The sequence below is a fragment of the Xyrauchen texanus genome, chromosome 35 (genome assembly GCF_025860055.1).
Source record: "Xyrauchen texanus isolate HMW12.3.18 chromosome 35, RBS_HiC_50CHRs, whole genome shotgun sequence".
Lineage (NCBI taxonomy): Eukaryota > Metazoa > Chordata > Actinopteri > Cypriniformes > Catostomidae > Xyrauchen > Xyrauchen texanus.
The window spans coordinates 3,300,858-3,325,185 of NC_068310.1; the positions used below are offsets into that span (position 1 = coordinate 3,300,858).

At 39.6% G+C, this 24,328-nt stretch overlaps 1 protein-coding gene across 2 annotated transcripts; it reads left to right on the forward strand.

Moving 5' to 3' along the window:
• The first annotated feature begins 8,688 nt into the window (after positions 1 to 8,688).
• Positions 8,689 to 21,428, forward strand: LOC127629268 (tumor protein p53-inducible nuclear protein 2). 2 transcript variants are annotated; one of them, XM_052106423.1, is made up of 4 exons: positions 8,689 to 8,934; positions 11,552 to 11,903; positions 13,542 to 13,977; positions 15,976 to 21,428. In XM_052106423.1, the coding sequence occupies exons 2-4, from the start codon at positions 11,780 to 11,782 to the stop codon at positions 16,241 to 16,243; spliced, it is 828 nt and encodes a 275-aa protein (XP_051962383.1). In that variant the 5' UTR covers positions 8,689 to 8,934; positions 11,552 to 11,779; the 3' UTR covers positions 16,244 to 21,428. The 2 variants fall into 2 exon arrangements, with proteins under 2 accessions (XP_051962383.1, XP_051962384.1); XM_052106424.1 differs by having other exon boundaries at positions 13,848 to 13,977.
• Positions 21,429 to 24,328: the final 2,900 nt, after the last annotated feature.

Sequence of the window (24,328 nt, forward strand, 5' to 3'; positions counted from 1 at the left end):
GATGAAGTAAGGGCTGTTGAACCCTTTCCTCATATTGGCTGGAGGGACAGGCTCTATCGCACTTTTGCGCAGAAGGGTCGCAATTTCCGCCTGCAGGGTGGTGGTGTTCTCACCCTGCACCGAGGTGAAGCGGATGCCGCTGATCCGGGGCGGGCGCCTGGTGAATTTAATTGCATAGCCGAGTTGGATGGTCCTGGCCAGCCACCGCGACGTATTGGAAAGCGCTAGCCACACGTCCAGGCTCAGGGTGAGGGGCACTAAGGAGACAATCGGGTCTGACGTACCTGGGGGTGGGGCCTCGTGGTGGGGGGAGCAGGCAATGTCACGATGATGAGCGTTGCTTCGTCCCGAGGCAGCTGCGCTGAGGGGCAACTCAAAGCACTTGCCTCCCTCCGCGTACCCGGCATAGGGCGGGTTAGCGACTGAGGAGGAGGGCCTCTTGGGCCATCCCTTGGGCGCAGCTTGTTCGGGGTGTGGCAAACATAAAACAAAAGGAAACAAAGGATTTATCTTCCGGCCGTCCACCAGCTTCATAGCGGATATTAATCTCCCTGTGTCATCAGCCTCAGGGGTTCTTAGGAGAATTATCTGTATTTGTATCTGTATCTGTTCATATGACAACATTTTCTGTATCTGTCTCAGTATTTGTATAGAACTGGTTGTGGGCGGGGCTTAAAATAGACGTTGCAGCTTTATATCTCATAATTGCGACTTTATAACTCATAACAACTCATAACTCTGACTTTATATCTTACATATAAAGATATAATGCAACTTTATATATCGCAATTGCATCTTTATATCCCTTACTTGCAACTTTGTTTCTCGCAATTGCTACTTTATATCTCACAATTGCAACTTTAGCTTCACAACAAAATACAACGCTCAGTAACACAAGCCAGTCGCTGGTCACTCATGTCGTTCTCTCTCTCTCGACTGGTGGTGGCGTATGCCTCTCTCCCCATGATCACTGGAATTAGAGACAGGTGTTAGACATAATGTAGCTCAGGTGCAAGCACCCTTACTGATTTCTCTCTCTCTCCGGACGGGTGTCTTTATATCTCAAAATTGCGACGTTATATCTCATAATTGCGACTTTATATCTCAAAATTGCGACTTTATATCTCATAATTGGAACATTATATCTCACAATTGCAACTTTATATCTTATAATTGCAACTTTTTATCTCATTAATGCAACTTTATATCTGACAATTGCGACTTTATAATTCGTAATTGCAAATTTATATCTCATAATTGCAACTTTATTTCTCATAATTGCAACTTTATTTCTCGCAATTGCGACTTTATAACTCATAATTGCGACTTTATATCTTAAATTGCAACTTTATATATCGCAACTGCAACTTTATAACTCATAATTGCAACTTTATTTCTCGCAATTGCGACTATATCTCATAGTTGCGACTTTATCTCATAATTGCGACTTTATCTCATAATTGCGACTATATCTCGCAATTGCAACTATATCTACTAATTGATCATTTTTATCTCATAATTGTAACTTTATATCTTACAATTGAGATTTTACATCTCATAAGTGCAACTTTATATCTCTCAAATGAGACTTTATATATCACATTTGCGACTTCATATATTTCACAATTGCGACTATATCTCGTAATTGTGACTTTATATCTCATAATTGCAAATTTATATCTAAAAATTACAACTTTATTTCTCGCAATTGTGACTTTATAATTCATAATTGCAACGTTATATCTCACAATTGTGACTTTATATCTTGTAAATGCAAATTTATGTCTCATAATTGCGACTTTATATCTCACAATTGTGACTTTATATCTCACAATTGAGAACTTTATATCTCATAATTATGACTTTATCTCTAATAATTACATTTTTTTATCTCATAATTAAAAATTTTAATCTCATAATTGCAATTATTTATCTCATAATTGCGACATTTTATTTTGCAATTGCGACATTTTATAAAATAATTTAAACTTTATATCTAGTAATTGCAACTTTATATCTCGCAATTACAACTATTTATCTCATAATTACAACTTTTTATATTGCAATTGCGACAAATAATTGCAACTTTATGTCTTGCAATTGTGACTTGATTTCTCATAATTCCAACTTCATATCTCATAATTGAGTCGATATATCTCGCAATTGCGACTTTATAACTCATAATTCCAAATTTATATCTTACAATTGAGACTTTATATCTCATAATTGTGACTATATATATCTCGCAATTGTGACTTTTATCTCATAATTGAGACTTTATATCTCAGAATTGACCCGAAGCCCCAGCCGGCTGAGGTGCCTGAACACCAGGTCCCTGTGTGCACACAACCAGTCTCGAGCGTGAGCTAGAATCAGCCAGTCGTCGAGATAGTTGAGGATGCCCAGGACGCCATATAGCTCCCTTAGCAGGTTAAGGGCTGCCTCTGTGATTTTCGTGAAGACGTGAGGCAACAGGGACTGGCCGAAGGGGAGGACCCTGTACTGTTACACCCGGCCCTCAAAGGCAAACCGCAGAAAGGGCCTGTACAGAGGTAAAACCGAGACATAGAAGTACTCGTCCTTCAGGTCTACCGCCACAAACCAATCTTGATGCTGAATGCTCGCTAGAATGCAGACATACCAGCGGGTGGGGCCTCACAGCGGGGCGGGGCCTGAGGCACCACGTTGTGGGAGCTCGAGCCCCGAGCTTGTGGCCGTACTGAGTCTAGGGACATCAAGGCACTTACCTGGCTCCGGGATCTTGATCTGCACCAGGGCAGGATGTGCTGAATAGTCTCCATCTGCTTCTTAACCGCCAAGAAATGCTGGGCAAAGTCCTTGACGGTGTTGCCGAATAGGCGAACCTGGGAGATGGGGGTGTCAAGGAACCATACATTGTCAGCATTCCTCATCTCAACCATGTGGAGCCAAAGGTGGTGCTCCTGGACGACCAAGGTGGATATTGTCTGTCTGCGAGTCTGCACCATGACCTTCATCTCCAGGAGTGTGAGATCGATTTCCGAGCGCAGCTTCTGCATCAGTCCTGGGTCAGAATACCCTCATGCAGTTCTATCAGCACCTTGGCTTGGTGCACTTGCAGGAGAGCCATGGCGGCCTAACCAGCAACACTGTAGGCCTTAGTCGCCAGTGACGATGTAAACCTACAGGCCCTGGAAGGGAGTCTCCGACAGCTCCACCAGGTGGTGGCAATTTGCAAGCACAGGTGGACCGCAACCACCTTTTCTACCTGGGGAACTGCCGAGTAGCCCCTGGCAGCCCCACCATCAAGGGTTGTGAGAGCGGAGGATCTCAGAGATCAGGTCTGGTCAATAAAAGGTGTCCACCATGACTGAGCTCCTCATGCACCTCCGGAAAGAAAGAGACCGGGGTGGGGCATGGCGGTGAGTGGCGCTCCGAGCCCAGGAACAAATCATCAAGCAGCGAGGGTTCAGGGTGGTGAGGAGGTTTCCACTCCAGCCCAAAACTCACAGCCGCCGGGCAAGCATGCCCATCAGCTCCACGTCGGCCTGCGTCTGGGCAAACGCACCCGAAGGTGGGATCCCAGTCGAGTCCTCAGCATCAGACTGAACCAGCCCGCTCTCCAATGCTGCTATCAAGGGCTCATCTGCTTCGCGAGCCCCGAATGAGACCGTGAAATCACCCTCAGAAGAGCCGGCAGTCTCATCCAAGAACTCGACCGAGGCGAACGAGCGGGCTGGGGAATGGGAAGTCTGTGGGGGGTTACCCAGCAGAGCAGCTCCCATTGGGTTCCCCAAATCGCTCCAAGTGCTGACCGACACAACCTCAAACCCGTAGGTAGTAGGACTGAGGTGGGAGCTGCTGGGGTGACTTTCCACAATGCGACCACAAAGTTTCCATGGTCATGCTCTTGCAGTGAGGACATGACCCATCCACGAACGCTGTCTCCGCGTGAGCAGTGGCCAAGCACGTGAGATAGTGATCATAGCCGTCGGAAGCGGAGAGATAATGGCTGCAACCAGGAATTAAACACAGATGCGCTCCATCAGTGCTGCTCTTTTATTAGGAAAATACTTTTTTATTGCAAGAATATATACTCTTTTAGACTGTTGAAGAGCCCAGGGGCATTATCTGCACTACACTGGTGCACGAGGAGGAGAAACCGCTGTAATGCGCTGTAAATTCAACAGCTTTCTTGAGAGGTGAATGGAGCGGCAGAGGAATTCAGCTCGCTGAACACAACCGCTCGGCTCTGAAGAAAAAATCTGAATGAGTGGTTGCGAGCCAGCTCCTTTTATACCCGTATGTCCAGGGGAGTGGCATGCAAATTCCACTTGCCAATTCCCATTGGCCTTTTCTCAAAGATCAAAGATGTTTGGGGCTCCCAAGTGCGACCACTAGTGTCACTACAGACACAACGTCAAGTGAGTGACAGAAATCATGTCACACAGTTCTGGTAGATAATAGTAGACAACAAATTTGATGACAGGATTTGACAATTCAGAATAACCAGAAAAACATTTCAGATGCTATGCAATGTCATTGATGATATTCTCTGAGCAAATTATGTATTCACATGGCTTGCTGAGGCAAAGTCGCATTAATTTTTTATGTGCATCTGTATTTTACTATATACATTTTATAAGAAACTATTCGGTGACTATGTTTCCATCATAGCTAATGCGCGTCTTCGCATCGAAAAAAAAAATGTCTCCAGTTCAATGGAAGTCCAACTACAAATAGCTTACTTATAGGTTACTCTGAAATAGCAAAAACAATTTCATCATTGAAAAGAGTTACACACAACACCTGTAAGTTTTATGATTGCCCTATTATTCACCAATGTAAATGGATGGGAAACATCCCAGTTGTTGACGGAATGGTGCATGATGTTAGCTTAAGTAATACTTTGTAACAAACATTTTGGACATGTTGTGCCACACCTGTTTGACTGGTGCTCTGTAGGGCAGATGTAAGACAAAAATTCTAAACAAATGTACACTGATGTTCTAAACACGTAATTTTATGTAATAGCTCATTTATAAAACATATTTGGGTCCAAAAGTCTGACACCACCAGTGAACATGCATCTGTTTTGCATTTTTTTTGTTTTTCATTTAGTGGCCTAGTAATAGTGCAGAATATTTCATATTTATTTTACATCTTAACATTTCGTTGTTTTACATTTTCAAAATCCTAATGCTTTTCTATTCATTTCCAGGTTTAAATAACATTTTGGTATTAGACTTTTGGACCCCATTGTATATAAGATGTTTATTCCATTAATTCAGCCACAAGAGTTCTGACTGTACAGTCTGTGATTGTTACTGTCTAGACACCAGCTATAAAACATGAATAAATGCAACAAATGTTCACATAATAAGATTCTTTGATTGGTTTACACATTGCAGCAATATACTTTTGCCACCTGTCATTTTGGATTTGTTTTATTGTATGGTGTCCAATTTACACCAAACTCCAAACCATCACAGTTAGGGTTGCCACTTTTGAAGTTGTAAAATAAGGGACACTTAAAACTGCATTGAGTTAATATGCATTATTAATACAAATTGTATATCATCTCTTATATGCTAAAATGAGAACTTTCCTGACCCATGACTTATAAAAAAAATAAAATAATCATTTATATCTTAAAAATATATTTATTTTAATTTGACCGATTATTCGTCTTATTATCTTATATATGTATACATTTTGGATGGTTTATACATGTTTTTTTTTTTTTTTATCATTTCTATTTATTTATTTATTTTACTTCACCTGTACTTTTCTTTATGATAGTATTCATACATTGTTTGATCTTATTGAATATTTATATAGAAAAAAACACCACAATTTTACCACAATGTGTGGACATTTCAGACGGTCCCTTACCCACCTTGATAACATTTTCCAACTTATATCAATGTTAAATTGGCGATCTGGAACGTATTCACCATGACGCCATCTGACCAGCTTAAATACGGAACGATCCCGTTATTTACGGGATGGGTGGCAACACTATTACTGTCAGGGTCCTGTCACTTTGTCAATCTAGGTTTTGTCTGACAGGAATGTGGCATCATCGTCCCATGTCTTGTTTTTCATTGTCTGTCTTTTGCGTGAGCGCACGGTTTCGGTTGTATTCCCTGCCGTGCAGTCTTTGGTCTGTCTTGTTTCATGTCTGGAGTATGGTGTCTGGATCCTGACTTCCTGTCTGGTTCGGTTTCGGTCTGAGTAGGGATCCGGACATTTACATTTAGCCTAAATTTGCATTTGGCAGACACTTTTATCCAAAGGGACTTACAGTGCACTTATTACAGGGACAATCCCCCCGGAGCAACCTGGATTAAGGTGTCTTGCTCAAGGACACAATGGTGGTGGCTGTGGGGATCGAACCAGCGACCTTCTGATTACCAGTTATGGGCTTTAGCCCACTACACCACCACCCCCTTATCAGTCTGTTATTGACATGGGTGAATCTTGCTTATGTCATCTTGGCAGCATGCACTCACGTCAATAGTTTATGTTTGTTTCTCACGAATACAGGTGTGCGTGGCATCGTCCTAGCAACAAACTGTCTTGTTGTGCTGGGGTTCGGTCACTTCGGTCTAAGGTGTCGGGGGTGTGTGTGGCCGAACTCTAACACAGGTGCTATTTATCCATTTATTCTCCTTTTGTTATCGTTGCAGCAAAGAAACAGATATAAATATTTAAAGTGAATCGAAATTACAGGAAACAACATTTGAAGCTTGAAGTCTATGGAGCCAGAAATATGCCAAAACAATTTAAATTTGAATTATAGACTTTTGAATTTGGATAATAAGTGTGATTTTGCCAAATTAAATATTACGTTGAATTTTTTAAACTCCAATCCTGGACATTTCATATTTAAAAAAATTGAATTGGGTTTTTTATGGCACAATTGTATAAATATGTATTTTCAAACAGCACATTTTTGGTTCTGAAATCTTACACTGTAAATATCCCATTTAAAAAAATACAGCTTCAAGTTTTCAAGATGAGGAAGAAATTCAGAACACCAAATTAAATATTCTAAAATTCAAACCACAGAAATTAATATCTACAGAAAGTGGGTAAGAGATCAAGCTTCCGTGTTCCACAGGGAAGAGTAGAGGGTCTCAGAAAAGTCGAACGGAGAATTTTGGCCAATTGTAGGTCGAGGTGCAATAATTCTCTGGCGCGAGCGTGATTCAGAAGGTCGCCATTCTGACCATGGGGTGGTTCTTATACTTTTATGATTTATATTTTTATGGTTAGCACATTAGCACATTCTCAGCACATGAGACATTTGTCTAAGTGGTCTCTTGTATTTGTTTTAGTATAAAGTATATTTAGTATTAAAGTGATTAGTATGCGTAAGAGTAAGCATCACATATAACTCAATAATGAATATAATTCTGCTTCATTCTGTGATCGGAATCCACATCAGATCCAAGTTGGATGTTATTTCAAACACTTGTTGGTGTTTGTAAGTGCGTTTTGAGCTCAAGACATGAACATCACGAATGATCATTCAGATGTGTGTGATTTAGCAGGTGTGATTACATTATACGATTAATTTCATGCAAATTGTAGGCTTACTGTTAGGCATTTAATGGCTAATTTACACACCAAACAGCAAACGTTACAAACATAGTATGACTGTCATTCTCACACGTGCACATCCCTATTGATGTTTAGTCATTATGCCACTTATTTTTTGTTTGACTGAATAATTTTAAACGGAACATTTCACTTGTTCTTGTCATAAATCTTCAAAGCTGCAAAATAAGTTTAAACAAGCAGCATAAAAAGGTTCAATTTTGGGTAATGTTGATTATTGTTAATAATAACAATGTAAAAATGTATAAGCCTTTTTACTGTTTCATAATTGTATTCATCATTATGGTCTACAGACCATAAGTCAAACGTTAAGATCTTTTCAAATATCTCCAGTCCTCTACTGGCTGTTGACATGTCAACAATATTCAGTGATTGGTCACTTTTGACACGTTGCAATCTATGCCCCTCCCCCATAGTGAGAGGAATGTGGCAAGGTTCCTCCCTCCTTGCCAGGCAATATTTACAAACACAGTTTAAAGAGACAGAGCTCACATAACACGACCTCTGCTCGGATCATATTACAGTATATGTGCACCTTATCCAGGCCGACGGCACAACGTTTGAAAACGCATGCAAGCAAATAAAGAACTGCATCGCTAAATATATATTTAACTACATCAAGCACTCCATCTCCAACGGTCATTAAATGTGTCTATGACTTTTCTTTTTACATAATTAGACCCATTAGAAAAACATAGACCTTTAAATTTAATAATTCACATTTCTAGCAGCTGTCCATATAGTTTGACTACATTAAAAACCTTATTGATTCTTTGTCTGGCTTGTTCTACATGATTCTATAATATAAAAATTATTCATAATGTGACACAAGCGAGGCCCAACAGCTGGAATCTAGATTTAGGCGACTGCATAGGCAAAAATCATAGGCATAGGCGTCTAAAATGACGCTGGGAATCGCTGCTAACACTATCTAACAACCCCCACCGTATCAGCTCGCTCCTATCTATTTGGTGTAAAGCTCTGATTGGCCCAGGGGCAGGAGTGGGCGGAGTTAGGCCGTTGCTACGAGCGCTGTGACATCACAATCAGCTGTTTGTACGTTCTATATTCTGATCTGCGGATCAGCTGGGCGAAGCAATAACATCACCAAGAATATCTGCCGAAAAATCACACAAGAGGCAGATATTACTATCTAAACGTCGCGTGAATCTGACTTTCCACGCAGATTTCTTCCAAGAAGAAAGACTTTTTCATATTTTTGTGACTGTACTACCTCGCATAAAGAATACCTAAAGCTATGCTTTAAGATTTTTTTCTTTCCGTTTTTATTGTGTGGTCATCGCGTTAACAACTTGAATTATTTTGCAGGTAAGACATGTAAGATGCTGAATCTTCATCTGCTTTCGTATTTTAAAGCCTGATCTGTAATATTAGTCCATCTGATAACCTGCACAAGAACAGATTTGACTTTTACACCGCAAGCTTTAATAAAAGCCGTCAATAAACTGTCGATTGTCCATAAATGCATTTGTATGGATAGTGTTTCACTATGTTGTCAATTGTTACGCGTTCTCGTTTTTTATAGGACATCATAATTTTGCTATCGTAATTACAGATTGTGGATAGTAGACTAATGCCTATAATTCGCATTGGATTTCAGATTATAGTTTTTTTTCCATCACGTATTTTACTTTAAAATATTTTACTTTAAATGGCGGTTTCAAGTCAGTTTTATGGCTGAAATTTAACTTTTGACGTTTTACGTAATGAACGCTGTCTGTATCTGCCATTTAACCTTGTTACTTGTTTATCAACCGTCGTTTAGACTCAAAATAGCTACATTAGTGACTATAATATCGTTTTTATCGTTGTGTATATGTTATAGAGAGCTGGTAATACCCCTTGATCCGAGCTGTCATTGTTTTGACCCTTTGCCTTCAGTCTCTCTCTCTCTCTCTCTCTCTCTCTCTCTCTCTCTCTCTCTCTCTCTCTCTCTCTCATAATATGCTATTATTGCTCATATTTTGGCATTCACGTCCCAGTTTTTGCTTTGCTATTTTTCAAATATAAGACTATTTGACCCTCGAAATGGTGCACCCAGGAATTGATGTTGTTTTCCTGCATCATCTGTCAGAAGCAAAATTCATGTTTACTTATCATTGCAGGATTGTATATGTGTCGTTTTTCGCCATCATCTATTTTGAGATATCCTGTCACTAAACCGTGATTATTAATATTGGTAAACGTCCCTTAACGTCTGATTTCTGTCTGTCCTTTCGTAATTCGTACTCTGTCCGCCCGCCCGTCTGAAGAAGGCTGTGCTTCAGTTGCGTCCTTGGCGTCATCCTTACGCAGTGTTCTCCTTTGTTAGCGTTCAGCCGATGCCCCGCCTACTTATAAATAATAATGAGAAAATAATCCTTCATCCTGCCTGCAGGGGAGCCATTGGGACTGAGATGTAAAAAAATAAACGAAATATTGTTTTCTAGCACACACACATACAAAAGAAGAATAGATATGCATATAATTTCACGTTCAACCAAAAAATTAAGATGCATAATTGAACAATAGACAAGCTTGAAAAGTGTGCATATAGACTTCTATACATTACAGAAATAGCAACAACAACAAAATAACAAAAGTGCATAACACAAATGTGTTTGCTTGTAATACAGCCAAGTCTTCGAATGACAAAAATAAATAAATTGCAAGGCATTATTGCAGATAAAAAAAATAAATAAAAAAAAACAGTCACTGAAAAAATATCTTAAAATATAATTAAACACTTTCAAGTAATATATCTTGCTTGCAAAAAATTAAGTCAGAATGGACAGCTACTTCTGGATGTCCATCAATGGAGAAACGACCAAGGGGGATCCCACCAGATGAAAACTAAAAAGGGAACCTATTGCCAACCCTAAATGTCAAAATGCCCCTCCAAAGATCATAGACTAGTACTGGCCTGGCTTTTTGCAGGCCAAGCTCCAAAAAGGGGCAGAAACTCCAAAACACCAGCAAAGTTATACAGATCCCCTAGCCTAACCTTTTTTCCTAACCTTAACTGTGTGTGAAAGTGTTGCCCCCTTTTGGAGCTGGCCCAACCCCCTTCTGCTGTAACCCCGCCTCGGTATTGAGTTACTTCACCCTCTTTTGGAGATGCTACCCCCATATGGAAATCTACGGGCTGTAGATACTGTATACCTACTTGTTTTGCCCACATAATGTTGTAATTCCGGCATCTACCAACAGGGGCTGCTAACCAACCAAAACTTGACCCATTGGGTCTTCCTGATCAGATTGTTCACACATTTAGAATTGCCTATGTTGGTGTTTCTTCCCCAACAGACTATTTTTAGCAACATTTCTTGTACAGACTGATTCAGTCTAGTCCAGTTTTGTATAGTGCAAATTCATCACAGACTTCTATAGCTGTATCCCCAATGACCTCCCTAGCAAAAAATATAGAGTTCTGAGGAACGAGCCACAAACTCGCCACAGATTTGCAACAAATTTGCCACTTATTATTTTGACATGCAAATGAGCTTGTGATACGCCGCAAATGTTTGCCAGAAGTTTGCAGCTCTTCACTGGTAGTGGTGAACCTGCATCAAACCTTTGGCGACAATGAAGGGTTTCCCGCAAAGCTCATTGGCATGTGAAAATTAATGACCAACATCCCAACTGTTACAGTACACAAAGACCACTTCTTTCTGTTGCATTTTCAGTGGGAACATACCACTCACACTACTTGTACTACAAAATGGTATAATATAGTGGCGAAGTGTGTGGTTTGAGACTCACCTTATGTCTTGTTGTTGTTTGACTGCTTGCCCACAACTGCACATGATTAAGAGTCAGCAGGGCTAAGTGTTACTTCTATGACAGTATAGTATTTTATACTTTTTATTATACTTTAAAGATATTTTATTAAATTATTCTCAATATTGCTGTTCTTTTTTTCCCCTGTCTGTTCTGTTAAATATAGATCTTTGCACCACAACCAAGTGAGACCTTAAATTGTACAGCGCCTTCTGTGACAGCTCTGTTACAACAAAAAAGGCCAATACACCTGTGATCAACCTGCCATCCATTACATCACTGAAAAAACAACCACATCAGTGACTGTAGTTCAAAAATAGCAATTTGTAAAGGAAACTTCTAAGGCAACTATCCCTCAGGAAAACAACTGTGACCTTTGACTTCCAAGGCAACCATGTTCCAGCGAATCAGCAGTCTGTTTTTTGGAAGCATGGAGGACGTTACTCCTGAGCTGAAGGGACCAAAGCCCTGTGTGACTGAGGCTGATGAAGAGGGATGGCTCCTCGTCAACCTGCCTGGTGAGTCTAGTCAACAAACGTCAAAAAACACTGCCTTTAATAGGAACTAAATTTAAATGGGTGTGTATCTTCCATGAATATGGTACACTTCACTGTCCCACCTAAGAGGTCTTGACATTCTTAAATGTGTCCAACAATTAAAATTATACAATAATGTCATAGTTTTGACATAATCTGTTAAATTGAACAATATTTTAACACATTTTTAACTAATATTAATTTCTAAATACGTAATGTTTAGCTATTTCCTACATTTTGCACGCAATCCTTTTATCACATTATTTTCCCACATTACAAATTGTGACACCCAAGATGTACCGTCATTTGGACCCTTTGGCAGGAAGACCTAACGTTCTCAATTTTCACATAAATTGTAATGCTGATTGAATTCATCAAGCTCAACCATTCAACCCTGTTGCCAAAGTGAAAAAAGAAGAAAATATTTTTCTTTAATTAATGGGAATGAATAGTTTATCAGTTACTATAAACCAACATTTGGACCCAAAATAGCTGGCTCTTACTGAGTGCTAATTTAATTTACACTATATCTGTCATATTAAGTTGCATTATCTTAATTTCAATTTAATTTTAGTTTGATAAATTGTGTTAATTTAATTAGTAAACTAGTTTCAGACCCTATTTGTGGAAAGGGCAAGGTGTATGTTTTAGGTAAGGTAGTTAAAAATTTAAAGAGGTAATTCTAGTATGTCATGGTGACAAGGGGACAACTTAAAGTAGTATTTGATGGACACTATTGTGCATCATGGAATAGTCTATAAGTATTTGGAAAACCTAGTGAGCTGCATTGCAGTCTACAGGCAGCTGCCTTCAAAGGAAGCATCTAAAGGAATATTCTAGGTTCAGTACAAATTAATCTCAATCGGCCACATAATGTAACACAAAAACTTATGTAAACTATAGTATAATTTAACTAGGCTACAAATACTTGTACTGAACCTGGAACATTCCTTTAAAGGGGTCATGACATGCCTTTTAAATTATTTTAATGTTTATTGAGGGTCACTTATAATTTTAGTAAAGTTCATTGAACAAAAAACAGTCATGTGGGGCAGTGGGCCCTGATGTGTTGTTATGGAGGCAGTCAGATGTAAATGTCTACCACATTGTGACATCACAATGTGCAGGAAGTAGAGAACAAGTCGTTTTGGCAACTTGGTTGCAACAAATGCCCTTTTTGCAGTGAAGAGGAAGTTTTGAGTTCTGAAACGTTCAATATATTTTTATAGTACAATGACCTCTTATATGTTAAAAGATCAAGGAAAAGTTGATTCCTCATGTCATGACCCCTTTAACTGAAATATATAGCAACTCACTGGGATTTCAAACAGAGTCACTGAGACATCATAAGATAGTCAATTGTGATAGATACTCAATTGTGATAAGATGGCATTTGAAAAGGGTTATAAGAAACTAATGACAGTATTCCTATTTTCTATGTTTTTCTGTTGTTTCTGTACCCCTTCTCATTTCTCCATATTTGAATGAATTCCTATTACTGGTATGTGTGCTCATGGTACCGCCATTCCCCATTCGCATGGCTTCAACCAAACCTTTCACATTCTGGAAATACTCCATACTCTGTCTACTCGATCTATTCCACTACCTGCTTCACTGTAGGCAAGGACGGGCCAGAGGCAGCTGTACAGCCAGTAGCACACACCCGTCCCCGCAGTGAATGTCATGCACCTCAGACATGTGGTCCCTCCCCTCCTACCTGCAAACACAGCAGGACTAGAGCAGGCAGGATACATTCAGCACATCCCAGCCCCGCCTCCATCTGTGCCCCTCTTGACCCTGCCTCCTTCTCTCACCTTGACTCAGTAGAAGTGAATGTGTTGTTAAGCGAGCGGGGCTCATGCTCGTGTAGTGACTGCAGCATGGATGAGAGCTGGTTTGTCACCCCTCCCCCCTGTTTTACTGCAGAAGGAGCAACGGCAGAGGCCAGCCCCTTGGAGGACCTGCTCATCGAGCACCCCAGCATGTCCGTCTATGTCTCGCCCAGCCACCTCCCCGCCATGGAGGAGAGCGCCACCAGCCTGGCTGGCACTGTCAGGTATATTTCACATTTGCTGTGCGTTCAAAGTTACTTTAAAGCAAGTCAGTTCACTTGGCTCCCATCTTGGTAACACACCTGGGCATAGGCAAACAAGTACATCTCTACTTGAATAGGGAACAACCAAAATCTTCAAAACTGTTAGTGAAAATTACACTTCAAAAACACATTTCAAAACTACGGCTGTCGATTTAACGCATTAACTCAGTGCAAAAAATGTTATATTAAAAATGATATGTTAACAGAATGAATTATGCCCCCCGAACTTAAGTATAAAAAAATGCAAAATGGTTTGCTGTTGGCCAGTGATAGGCTTATGTTCAATGATATGGAAATAGAACAAACAATGTATTGACTTCTAAAGCTGCTTTTTGTGTTGTCTAATCAATGTTTTACATGACTTCCACAATAATGTAATGTCTTTTTTTTAACGCCTTTAATGCGTAATATGACCCTTTTAATAAACCGTGGTTAATGAGAAGTAGGCCAATTCACGCAAACTATCACATGCATTGACCATTGGGAAAACAGATGTTGGGAGACATTATGCTAATACTTTCGCAAGCATTTTATCAATGTAGCATAGCAGTAGAACATGCCCGCAAAGCAAGATAGAGCTCGGAATGTTGTAACAAGATTGCAGCAGCAAGACAGCTGCCATTTGAACACCAGCCTTGCACTGCGAGGCGGTGCGAGCGCAAAGTGAACGTGTGAGTGCGATTAAACCCATTTAATCACACCGGTTACAATTGTGGAGTCTAAAATTAGTTTTTGATGTATTTTGTAATTGTAAATGACTTTTTTTGTATGAGTGGTGCAAATAGTCACATGACCAGAGCTATTTAATTTCACTGTTCTTCTGGAAAGATTATGTCTGTCAAAACTCCATAAAAAGAAGCAAATAAATCCTGTCATAATACACTTACAACTACCATATTTTGTACATAATTTTAATTGAGTTGTGTTGTTCATTTTCTATTATTCAACTCTGTTGATGATTCATATTTTTAAAATTCATATTTTAATCATTTGACAGCCCATATATGTATATATATTAATTAATTAATTCTGAATATAATATATTTAATAATGTTTATTTGGGGGATTTTTCCAAAATTATTAATATAGATGTGATTAATTACGATTATTTGATTAATTAATCGGCATCTCATGTAATTAATTTGATTATTGTAGTAAACAAACAGGTGATTAGTTATTTTAACTGAAAGGTGGGACTTCCATTCCTTCAGCCACCATTTGAGCATTACATTTTCTCCCATATATTTTTCAACAAGTGGTCTGTCTCTTCCCCCTTAAAGCAAAATTTCGTCAAAATCAAAGCCAATGGGAACAAATTGTTTAAAATACAACATGTCATTTTGGATCAATGAGATTTCACAGTGGGCGGAGCTACCATGGACAAAACCAAGCAATGGATAAAATGCCACAGTCATGGCTGGTTTGGACAAAAACTCAGAATAACACTTTATCGCATTGCGACTGGTTAGGACATGTTTGGGGCGGTAGCTTCAAATTGCCAGCAAAGATATAGGAAGCCCCTTACCTAACCCTTTCCCTAACCCTAACACTGAGGTGTCGCTGCATTTTGTAGTTGGCACAACCCCCTTTTGGATAAACCACACCCTATTTTGGAGATTCCGCCCTCATTTGGCGATCTCCGGCCTGCAGCTTTACCTACTTGCAAAATTTGGTACACTGGCTCTCAAAGTTGTCCCGTATGAACATTCTGAATTTCATCATGATTAGCCACTCATAATTGATAATGATAATGGCTGTTGACATTTAGTGGCTTTTGTTGGCCATGTATGTTCATTTATCCGATTAATAATAAGATGTTATTAGTGCTTTTTCCAGCTGTCTTAATTTTGTCTTCTGTCTTTCCTTCTTTTCTCATTTTATTCTCACTCCATTCTATCCCTCTACCTTTCATTTTTCCCTCTATGTATCCCATTCTTCCTCCTCTTCACACTTTTCCAGTAGGATGTCTGAATCGGCAGTGCCTGCTATGACCAGGAGCAGCACAGCCACCCGGGTGACTCGAGGAGCAGCTGCACAGGCCGGTGCTCTGGCTAAAGTCACCCAAGTATCTAGGGTCCAGAAGGCCAAAGCCCGAACTGAGCGTCGCCACCTGACACGCAATCGCATTCAGCGCCAAAACCGGGTGCTTGAACAGGTCCAACGGCGCGTGGCCCATACCCACAACTCCTTCCTGCACCAACCGTGCCAGCGCAACTTTTGCCACTGAGGCATCAAAAGTTTACATGGAGGGCATTAATACATCTAGACACCCCTAGAAACCCACTTCGTCCAACATATACCCTTTCCCAATTGCCTTGTTAATGTCATTCTTTTGCTTGTACTGGTTTTATTTCCACCATGCTGTTCAGTTTCATTGTAATCAGGTTTGTCTCGCCCATGTGTTGTGCACAAGTCAGTTTATGTGTCTCCTCTTTATGCTCTTATCTGGCAGCCTATCACCACGGGAGGATCCATATTTTTGCCTAAGTCCTTTTATGCTGCCTAAATTAGATCCTGAATGTCAAACGCACACCATAAGACAGAAGCTCATCACACTGCACACATTTAAAGACTCACAGTTTCTTGTTTTCTGTCATGATTGTGCACACTTTCCACAACTAATCAGAATAGCTGCATCAATTAAAAGATCACTTTCCTTCCCTACTGTAGTTATGCTCCTGAAATTTGTTCTCACAAAAACTTGCGCATATAGCAAGTTAGCGACGCTAAAGTTTATTCTTGAGAACTTGTCAACAAAGTACAAGGAGACAGGGATTGATATCTTTTTCACACTGATTTACACAGAACATAAAAAAGAACAAAGAGAAACTAAATATATGGATGATACAGTATTGATTTATATTTATTTATTGCTTCCTGCTGCCTACTCTTGTACTCTTTCGCTCTGGCCTAATTTCAACAGCTGTTTCTCATTGTTGCTCTGTCGCTTGTCCAGGAAGTGCGCACACCTGACAACTGGTTGCCAAATTTCAAACAAGTTTGAAATGTATCGTACCATCTGATTGTACTGTATTGAGAATCGCAAAAGTCCAAATTAGTAGAGCATCTTCAATGGATATGTGTTGTGAGTTAGCTATGATCTTGGGTAATGAGCTTTAGTCCTGTAGTGTGCATTTGGCTTAAAGCAAAAGTAGCAGTGAATATTGCTAAAAAAGGAGATGCTTAGAAACTCTGTATGCCGCTCTGCATATAATGTCCATCTAAATGTTTAACACAGGCCGTTGGGTTTGAGATCTAGATCTCATAAATTGTATTGCTTTCATTTTAGTGTTAGAACATAATAATCTTAAGGTCAATTATTTTCTGCAAATTGAAAGAGCAAACCATTGAAAGCTTTGTAGAAACATTACCTCTTTCTTTGTCTCTGACTGGTGAGATACACAGATATCCAGAGGAGATATCTGTACATCTCACCTACTAAGATCACTTTTATTAAAGCAGCTACTACAGGAACCGAAGTGTCATCACTTTTGAAAAGAATAATGAAAAGTAGGTAGGGGAAGGTGCAAGCAAGAATTAAACCGATCAACTCAGTTTAGGGGCACATTTGCAAAAGAGGTTTTTCATAGTATGTTGCAATCTGAAAATGTTTAACAATGCGGTGCTAACCAAGTTATTTTGTGCTATTTTATGAGCACCAGTGAACTGCCAACCTTGACAGCATTTAAAGGATTGCACTCTCGACATAAAGGTATGCTGCAATCCTATGCTGCCTTCTAAGGCACCTCATTTTGAGTCATTAACATAGCAATATGCTAACAGCAACGCTATAAGAAAGGCATCATACAATGATAATTGTAGCAGGTAAAGAATATAAAGAATGGAAATTATATGTCATCGACAGTGGTTCACCTTTGCAATTTAGGACGGATAGCATTCAAATCAACTGCGAACCGTCCCAGAGTTTGCATTTTGAGCGCTTTAATACAGGATGTCTCACTTTCCTGCAGGAGTGTTCCCCTCAAGTGTCTTCAATAGATGCCGTTTTTGCCATATTTCAGTGTTTTCCACATATTTCAAATCTCGAGGGGGACCTCGGATGGCAAAAAGGCTTGGGTGGAACCCCGTCCCATGTTAAAGAATGTGAAAGCACTATTAGAAGGCAGCTGCCTATGTAGGCAACTACATAGGCAGAAACCATCTCACTTGGTTTCGGAACTATGGTCTTTTAGTTTGACAGGGAGGGTTCATCATTGACATTACTGATACTATGCCAGTAATATGTTACTAAACAGACTTACTTACTGATTTTCATAGATCTTCTAAGGATGTACCCGTAGCAGATTAGCATTCCCTGAAAATTGTTATGTAAAGCTGAAGTATCGTTGCCTGGTTACATCTCATTTCAAATGAATGATCGTAGGGCAGTGTGCAATACTGTGTTTTTGCAGGTCACGTTTTCAGCATTTAGAACTGAAGAGAGCTTGCCATGGGTTAGAGATTATAGTGGTTTATAGGAAGTGAGGGACAGTATAGATTGTGACTCTATATTTACTTTATGGAGGATTCTTGATGTGTGAATCTTACTAAACCTTTCAAGAACATGTCATGGTCATATCATGATACATGTCATGAGGCACACACCCGCAAATTCTGATTACTGTCAAAAATAATGATAAACGTATACCATAAAAAATGATATATTATTTAAGTATATCATTGTGGAGCAGAGGGGGGCGGGGCCGGGCTGGAATGCGCACAGTCCCCGATCGGCCTGATGGGGCGCGCAAGGGATAAAGGCAGCCGGTGACGACGGATCGAGAGAGAGAGAATTACGGGCATGTCCGTCATGTGTGTGTTTATGGTTGTGCTTTTGGTTTGAGTTTAATTAAATTATCATTTATATTGACAAGCCGGTTCTCGCCTCCTCCTTGCCCATCGTAACCCCCTTACATTGGTACCGAAACCCGGGAGGGAGGAGGGATGCCCGTCGCAGAGTCCTCGACACTGCCGTCCACCCAGGGGAGCGCCGCTGCCATCTGCCGGGTGACTGAGTAGCCCGACCGCCCGGATGCGGGGAATGGCCGCAGGGCGAGTGGGGACTGGATTCCCCGACCTCCTGGAGCGATAGAGCCGCTGCCAGGGGCGGAGGAGTGCCCTGCCGTCCCCCAGAAACGCGGAGGGGTCGAGTGAAGACCGCCGTCCGTGAGGGGAGGAGGGAAGTAACTCCCCGATCGCCTGGAGCGGTAGGGCCGCTGCCAGGGGCGGAGGAATGTCCCCAGGTGCCGCCAGAAAAGCGGAGGGACGTTTTGTCCGCTGGAGGTCGGAGGTTTGACTCCGGTTCGCCCGGAGAGGAGCAGCTGTTGTCCGCTGGAGAGTGTGGAGGAGTGTTCGAGGACCACGAGACGGTACATCAGAGAACCGGTGAGTGAGCTTTTTCTCTCTCTCCTCTCTCTCGCTCTCTTTCGCACCGTGTTGGCCTTTTCCCTCGCCTATTTCATTTTTTTTGTTTTCCCCTCCTGTCTCCTCCCAGGTCGAGGAAGGCGGGGATGACCTGAGCATGCCCTTCCCCAGGGAAGGGGGTGTAGGTCATGCCGGTGGCACCCCGGCCTGAGGTAACGCCGGGAGGAGTGTGGAGCGGAGGGGGGCGGGGCCGGGCTGGAATGCTCACGCCCGGTCCCCAATCGGTCTGATGGGGCACGCGAGGGATAAAAGTGGCCAGTGACGACGGTTAGAGAGAGAGAGAATTATGGACATGTCCGTCATGTGTGTGTTTATGGTTGTGCTTTTGGTTTGAGTTTAATTAAATTATCATTTATATTGACAAGCCGGTTCTCGCCTCCTCCTTGCCCATCGTAACCCCCTTGCAATCATAGCATTTCAATATTATACTATTTAAAAATATTACTTAAATATATATTATTTACATAATGGATTTAAGTAATAAATAAAAAATAAACTAAATAAATTCAATAAATAATTTAATTTAAAAAAGTATTATTGTGTTACAGTACTTTTGTCTAATAAGAAGGGGGAATGCTTAGTTATGAAACAAAAAAAAAAAATATGCTTAATTTTCTTCATGCACAATATATTCTTTTTTATTTTATTTTGGGGTGACCTAGAAATGTTTTCATGTGATGCACCCTGAAGCTCCACAAAGCATTTGCCGTTCATTTCCATTGAAAAAGATGTTTCTATCTTTCTAAGCTTCTGTCTTCAGCAGATAAAGTTGTCCTTCACAAAATGCTTGTGTGTGAATCACTGTGACTGCAGAGATAAAGAAAGGCAAACATAACAAATGCCCTTTTAAAGTCTATTTAGAGTCTACATTTCATCATACCATCTCCATAACATCGATAATAATAAGATTGTGATCTACATTTATTGAACATATTAATGTTGTTAAATGTCTCACTTGAGATAAACCCAGCACACATACGCTCACAATAACACATCCTAAAATGTGTTCCCCCTCAATAGTCTGCGAATACTCGGCACATTTACAGGATACTCGTCCACCACATTGTGATCTTATATTGTGTTTTCAGTCAGGAATAGACTTACAATGGTGCTGAACGTATATAAATATTTGACTGTTTGTACATTTTTGAGGCGTGTGCACTCTTATGTTTTATGGGGAATCATGGTATTTAGCATATGCTGTTTTTGTTTGCGATGGTGAATGAGATGCCAACATGCATGAGTTGGGGAAAAATAGCTTCCTTAAAAGGTAAACATTTAGTTGCATTCAAATGTATATAAATACAACGCTTTTTTAACGTTGCAGTTCAGTGTCTGTGTTATGTTTGTTTTGAAGAATCACCTTCCTGTTAAAATGGTTACATTTTTATCGTTTGGTGCTCCAAATACTTGAGTACACGTCCTTCGACTGGGTATTTAACAATATGAACCAACATTTGCCATGTTGTCAGTTCCAATGTGTTAGACCATGCTTGCATTATGATGATAAGGATTTGATTGACATGCATTTTGTTTTATTTTTCCTATTGTTTAATCATTTCAACAGTTCTTATTGTAGTCTTTCCTATCACCTGCCAAAATCTGTACAACTATTATTGTATTAGGTTATTTAAAGTTATCTATTAACAAAAAATTTAACTATAATGTAAATATGCTTTTATTTATTTTTTTCATTTTAAAATGGATAGTTTGTACATCATCTTTACTCTACAGAGAGTGCAGTATGTATGTCAGTGGTGTATCTAGGAAAACGAATGCACTGTAGCATTACCAGGGTCCTTAATATTGTCCACTTAAAGATCTTCTTTTATTCACATTCTATGTTAACATCTACTTATTATTGGATGAGGCAATATTCCAAAATGCACATAAAACCAATTATCTCTTCAAAGAGATCCAGTGCTGTTGTTCAGCGTGACAGCTAGGCAGCGTATACCCTGTGTTGTCTTTGTTGTTTTGTCTGTGTGTGTGTGTGTGTGGGGGGGGTTTGTGGAAGAATGAATAATTACATTTTTTGGGTGGGGAGGAGGTTGATTTAAAACATGAAATTATACAAATTATAACAAAAAGAAAAATGCTTGTATTTTCCCTTATAGGCCTATTGTTATTAGATTCACCTTAGTAACAAAGTACAAATAGAGTATTAAAAACTGATTGGTGTATATGATATCTATGGTGATTGTGCCATTCACTATTCTGCATGGCTTTCATGGTGTGCCGTCTGTTTCATCCATGTGACATTGGTATAAGAGGCCTATGCAAAATACCATGATGGGTTTCCAGCATCCATTCAGAAATGCAGGTACCAGAAAACAACAATAAACACTCAGGATGCAACTGCACTCGGGACTCATTATTGGTTTCTGTGGAATTGATGGAGTCTTTATGAACAAATCATCAAATAAATTAGATAGACAGAAAGAAATGTAGAAACAGACAGGATACAAACCTGATATAAATAAATCAGATAAAAACTGGAAAATTTACATTGTGGTTATTTTTATCTGTAATTAGTTGTTTTTTCATTATTTCTGCATTGAAAAGTACCTCTTCTTACAGTTACAGCGCTCTCTCTCCCTCTCTCTCTCTTCCTATGTCTTTTCTGACGCAATACAAAAGAAGTGATCGTGAAGATGGTGCAACCTTTCCTTGTAAAAGTGAGTGATTGTTTGTTTATCCAATCGAGACTTGTCGTAGAACGTATGTCCACATGCAGCTTTCAGTGAGTAAAGAAATGCATCTAATAAAAATAGACTGTTTTGGCTCATTTTAGTGCAAGGAAAAAGCTTGGTGACAGAATCTGAGTGCGATGAAAACATTCACATCAGCTTGACGTCTTGTCCATTCTTCAGTAAAAGAAGAAGCTCACTGGTCACTTGACGAGGACACAAGACCCCGCCTCATTGACAGAATGATTTTTTCAAACGAAACGGATGTGTTTTTTCAGTCTTTGAAGCCATTAACCAGTGTTGTATAAAGTATCCATTTGTCATACTTGAGTAAAAGTAAAGATACCTTCATGGAAATTGACTCAAGTAAACGTTGAAGTAGCTTATGAGAAAATGACTTGTAACTGATATTAAATGTACTTAAGTATCAAAAGTACATGCAAATTGCCTAAATTACGGAACAGTTTATTAAACGCATTACAACTTATTTGATTGGTGATACTCATCCTTTTCTCGCCCTCATGACATCCCAGATGTGTATGACTTACTTTCATCTGCAGAAAGCAAACAAAGGTTTTAGAAGAATATTTCAGCTCTATAGGTCAATTCAATGCAAGTAAATGGTTGCTATACATTTCAAGATACATAAAGCACATTAAGGGAGCATGAACTTATCCATACTACTACAGTGGTTAAATCAAACCAAAATGCAGTCTCTAGGCACAATCATGATTTCAAGCTTGATTTCACTTTCTAGCGCTTGAAGCATGTGCAGAGCCCAGATGGCACTATAGGAAGTGTAATCGAGCTAGAAATCCTGATCGCCAAGAAGACTGCTAATGTCAAAATTTATAGTCGAATTTTATTTTGGTCTATTCTCACCCAAAAACCAATTTGGTCCATTCAGAAGACATTGATGGAGTCTTATGGATTACATGTATGTGTATTTTGTAGCTTATAAGGTATGGCTACTATTCACTTACATTGAATTGACCTACATAACAGCAATATTCTTCTGAAAACCTTTTTTTGTTTGTGTTCTGCATATTTTTTTTTTTTTAAGTCATACACATCTTGGATCGAATGATGGTGAGAAAATTATGAGAGAATTTTCATTTTTAAATGAACCATCCCTTTAATGGCACATTCAAATCACATCAGAATTTATGTTTATGTGATTATGGGACCAATAAGCAACCACCCAGAACACCCTGGCAACTGCATAGAAATGTGCTGAAACACAGTTAAAATAACTTAACAGCATAGCAACAACCTGACAACCACCTAGAACACCCTGTCAAGTGCAGAGCAATGTGCAAAAAACACAGAAAACAATTCAGCAAAGTAACAACCTGGCAACCACATATTGTAGCAATGCACCAAAACACACAGCAGAGATCACCTTGACAACTGCACAGCATGCCCTAGCAACCATCCAGAAAACCCTTGTTACCACATACTGTAGCATAAATGTGCTACAAAGAAAATATAACACTTTAGCAAACACCAGAAAACTAGTTTTGCCTTGGCCAAGACCATTCACATCTTCATAAAATATACAAATAAATATTGTTGGACATTTTCATGAGTGCTGATGATTATTCAATCACATCATATCTTGGTTAAATGTAAAATATTTAATTAGTTTGGAAAAAAAATTAACGAGACATGAGCAGTTTCTTGTCTTCCCCAAAGGAGACAGACGACGGAACACGTAATCTGGCGCACACTTCTCTTGTGATTTTAATTCAGATTCTTGAGTCTCGGATTCATTCGGACCGCATTTTAAATTATTTTGTTTAGTTCAAAGGAATGAAATTGTAAAAGATTAGACTCAATTATTCTTTCAAAGAATTACACATCACTATCAGTCGCAAAAGTAACGAAAGGGTCTGCAGAAATTTATCGGAGTAAAAGTAAAAATTTTCAAAATGTAGTAAATTGAAAGTAAAAGTGCAAAGAAATATTTATACTCAATAAAGTAAAAAACTGTACTTAAGTACAGTAATGAAGTATTTGTACTTTGTTACTATACACCTCTGCCATTAACTCTTGACAATCAAGTGGGTAACACCTCCCGCTAATAGACACTAATGTGTGCTCTGATTCCCTCTGCCTGGCCGGTGATTATGTTAATGAAGCTAACACCTAAAAATCATTGAAAACAATCGGCTAGTGAGATGCCGCCTTATCAACAA